Below are 3,538 nucleotides of genomic sequence, written 5' to 3'. Positions count from 1 at the left end.
AGTATTAAGCCTCAATTGTCAACTATACATTGGATTGGTTTCTTCTTTAAATAAAAAAAGTAAAAATATGATATTATAATGTTATAATGTTTATTATATAATACATTATTATTATTATAATACATTATTATAATGTGTTATAATGTTATGCTAAAACAAAAATTTGAACAATTACGTAATTGTGGCATCCGTAATTGTAATCGCGATTAGAAATTCGATTAATTGTGCAGCCCTAATATTAATCATACATTATATAAATTCATATATACGAGTTAAAATTATTATTACATTGCTATATTTATATTTTTATAAATCAATAAATAATTATAATAATATGAACAGAATATATATATATATATATACATACATATATATAGTGTGTTCAAACTTTGTGTGTTTTTCACACCTGCTCTGTAGTTGCTGATGGTAGCTGAGCTTTTTTGAAATGGTCACCCTGGTCTGAGGACACATAGATGACACGGGGAGAGGCCTGTAAACACAACATCTCATAAATCAAGCATGCTTTGATGATTCTTACAGGAGGGAAAATGAAAAAGGGTGGGCAACATGGTGTGTGTTCATGTGGGTGAACACATGCTTGAGTGTGCATGTTGTCTGAGTTCCACACCAGTTTTTCCATGACAGAGGTAAACAGGAAGCCACCGATATATCCGAAGGAGAAGACGCTCTTGGCGATGGTGGTGAAATTTTTGCCGAAATCCTGCGTCCGTCTTAGAATAAGCTCGCCTCGTCTTGCTGCCTCCACTGGTTCAAACCCAATTAATAGAGTTCATTAATTTATCATTCAATTTATAAGCATGGCCAATTTTCTGTGTTGTACATAAAATGTATCTCAAAGAACATCAATTATTTTTGTCTAATGATTCCTTTAATGTTATTTAATGAAAAAACCTAGATGAAATCACTCACCAGTTCCTTTTGGGCTGGAACTGAAGAAAAGAGTGATTCCAGATCCCCTTTGAAAGAAATAAAAAAGTGAATCTATATTTTAGTTACAGAAATTAATAGTTTTTTTCCAATAAGCATATGTTTCTTAACCGTCTGAAAAAAGTTATAGAAAATATTTTGAAAAAAAAAAAAAATTTAAATAGATGATGACCATGTGAACGTGTGAACTCCTTTGTGAACTTCAGACCAACTGTTCCCAAAGTCTTGTGAGAGCCATAGCCCATCCTAAAGAGAGAGAGCATGTCAACAAACTGTCACATATGACATCTTAAGGGGATACTCCACCCCAAAATGAAAATTTTGTCATTAATCACTTACCCCCATGTCGTTCCAAACCCGTAAAAGCTTTGTTCGTCTTCGGAACACAATTTAAGATATTTTGGATGAAAACCGGGAGGCTTGTGACAAGCAGCGTACGCTATTCTGTGTCAGCCGCGACACAAGGATACGTTTTCTACGTGTATTTACACTTTGATTTGAACGAAAACAGCACATCCGTGCAGCGCGGCTGACACAGAATAGCGTACGCTGCTTGCGTTCGGTGGTTATTCTCCAAAATGGCGCTACGGTGATGCAGTGAGACACAGAGGAGACGAATTGTTGAATTAAGTCGTTATTTTTGTTTTCTTCGCTTACAAAAAGTATTCTCGTCGCTTCATAACATTACGGTTGAACCACTGATGGCAGATGGACTATTCTGACGATGTCTTTCATACTTTTCTGGACCTTGACAGTGTAATTTACTTGGCAGTCAATGGGACAGTCACAAGCCTCCCAGTTTTTATCTAAAATATCTTAAATTGTGTTCCGAAGACGAACGAAGCTTTTACGGGTTTGGAACGACATGGGGGTAAGTGATTAATGACAAAATTAGCATTTTGGGGTGGAGTATCCCTTTAAGTGTCTTAAGTGTCAACTAATTAAAAATACAATCAGGGGTGTCAGAAACCTGAATCACCTCACAAACTGTTAAGGGGGCTTGAAAGAGTAGGAGGTAAAACCTTACTCACATCAATGCTGATGACCACAATGTATTTTGGGTCCTGGTAGTGGAACTGAATGGCCTGTGCTGGATGGAATGGAAGCTGCACTGATCTGAACGTCACACCAGCATCCATTGACGTAAAAATAACTCCTCCTGGGGTCTCGGTGAAAGGCAGGTTGGCTGTTAGAATAACCTATAATGGTGACAAAAACGTTACATACAATTTACTTATAAAACAATAAAGGACAGAAATCATGAAGTGGAGAAATTACAGTGTAGTTTTTTTTGTTTTTTTGAGATGATGACAAAAGTTAGTTCCAAAGAACTAACACACAACAGGATATTAGCTTCACACCAGCCCCACTTCAGATGAAGTTATAAAAAGAGTGTGGTTTCATGATAGTTATTGGTTTTAACACAAAGCGGCTGCTGTCAACAGCAATGTCTGTTAAAACCATGAGCTGTCATGAGACAATTGTAAATGTCATGGCCTTTTCTGTTTGGATGGAAAAAAATATTTCTCACATACTGACAACTACGTACAATGACAAAGTACTGGAAAAAAGGTCATACTACATCTAATATTATTATTAGTTATCACAGCATTAGCTAAGACAAGTTTGACTCGTGAGAGATAAAGCCATGGCTTCAGACTTGATGTTAGCACATCTGTTTACCTGTTGAGGGTTCCCAGGTCCAGCACTTATCCCAAAGTCCTTCTTTATAAATGTGTTGTTAATGGCATGGCAGACATCATGAAAAGACTTTCCATAGTCTTCACTATAAAAAGATTCAGCTTATTAGTAAATAAGTCCAAATTGGTTGCATCTTTTAAGAAACAGCTGGCTAGGCCAATAAACAGGGCGATTTTTGGCTGGTTTGAGATCAGCATCTGTGGTCACTTAGCTAATTAAAAGAAGCACCAGTAAAAGCCTGAATAGGCCACATTAGTCTACATCTGGGGTGCCTCGTCCTGTTCCTGGAGAACTACTGTCACGCAAAGTTCAGCTCCAACCCTGATCAAACACACCGGAACCAGCCAGTTAAGATCTTCAGGAGCACCTGACTATTACAGATTGCAGAGCTGAAGTCTGCAGGTAGATAGATCTCCAGGAACAGGATTGGGCAGCTCTGGTCTACATTGTATTCAGGTAAAAATTGCACCACTTTCCTCCTATAAAGACGTGATGAACCGCCTTCATAAAATGAGTCTGAGGAAGCGCTGAGTGTGGAAAGGACCAGGATTACCTGCGATGGACAGAAAAAGCGTTCAGACTACCCCTGCATAATTTCTTTAAATAAAATAATATATGTGACCTTTTCAAATAGTTGTATCTCAGCCAAATATTGTCCTATCCTAACAAACCTTACATCAATGGAAAGCTTATTTATTCATTCTTAATAAACTCATGCTTTCAGATAATGTATAAATCTTAAGACTGGTTTTGTGGTGCAGGGTCACATATATAAAACCTTTACATTTACATCTACATTTAGTCATTTAGCAGACGCTTTTATCCAAAGCGACTTACAAATGAGGACAATAAAAGCAGTCAAAACTAACAAAAGAGCAACAATATATAA

At 36.9% G+C, this 3,538-nt stretch overlaps 1 protein-coding gene across 1 annotated transcript in view; it reads right to left on the bottom strand.

Moving 5' to 3' along the window:
• The window catches only part of LOC107699055 (sortilin-like), a 7,468-nt gene extending 5,381 nt beyond the window's left edge, over nt 1-2,087 (bottom strand). Inside the window, exons 1-5 of the mRNA XM_016500218.1 lie at nt 1,980-2,087; nt 1,121-1,194; nt 931-977; nt 629-765; nt 407-490 (exon numbers count right to left, since the gene is read on the bottom strand). Of these exons, the coding sequence (XP_016355704.1) occupies nt 407-490; nt 629-765; nt 931-977; nt 1,121-1,194; nt 1,980-2,087 (450 nt within the window). The remainder of the gene's footprint in view (nt 1-406; nt 491-628; nt 766-930; nt 978-1,120; nt 1,195-1,979) is intronic.
• Between the last annotated feature and the right edge of the window lie 1,451 nt (nt 2,088-3,538).

The sequence above is a fragment of the Sinocyclocheilus anshuiensis genome, unplaced genomic scaffold (assembly GCF_001515605.1).
Source record: "Sinocyclocheilus anshuiensis isolate Anshui unplaced genomic scaffold, SAMN03320099.WGS_v1.1 scaffold346, whole genome shotgun sequence".
In the NCBI taxonomy this organism is placed as follows: domain Eukaryota; kingdom Metazoa; phylum Chordata; class Actinopteri; order Cypriniformes; family Cyprinidae; genus Sinocyclocheilus; species Sinocyclocheilus anshuiensis.
Note: the sequence above shows the minus strand (reverse complement) of the source record. Positions and strands in the feature narration are given on the sequence as shown.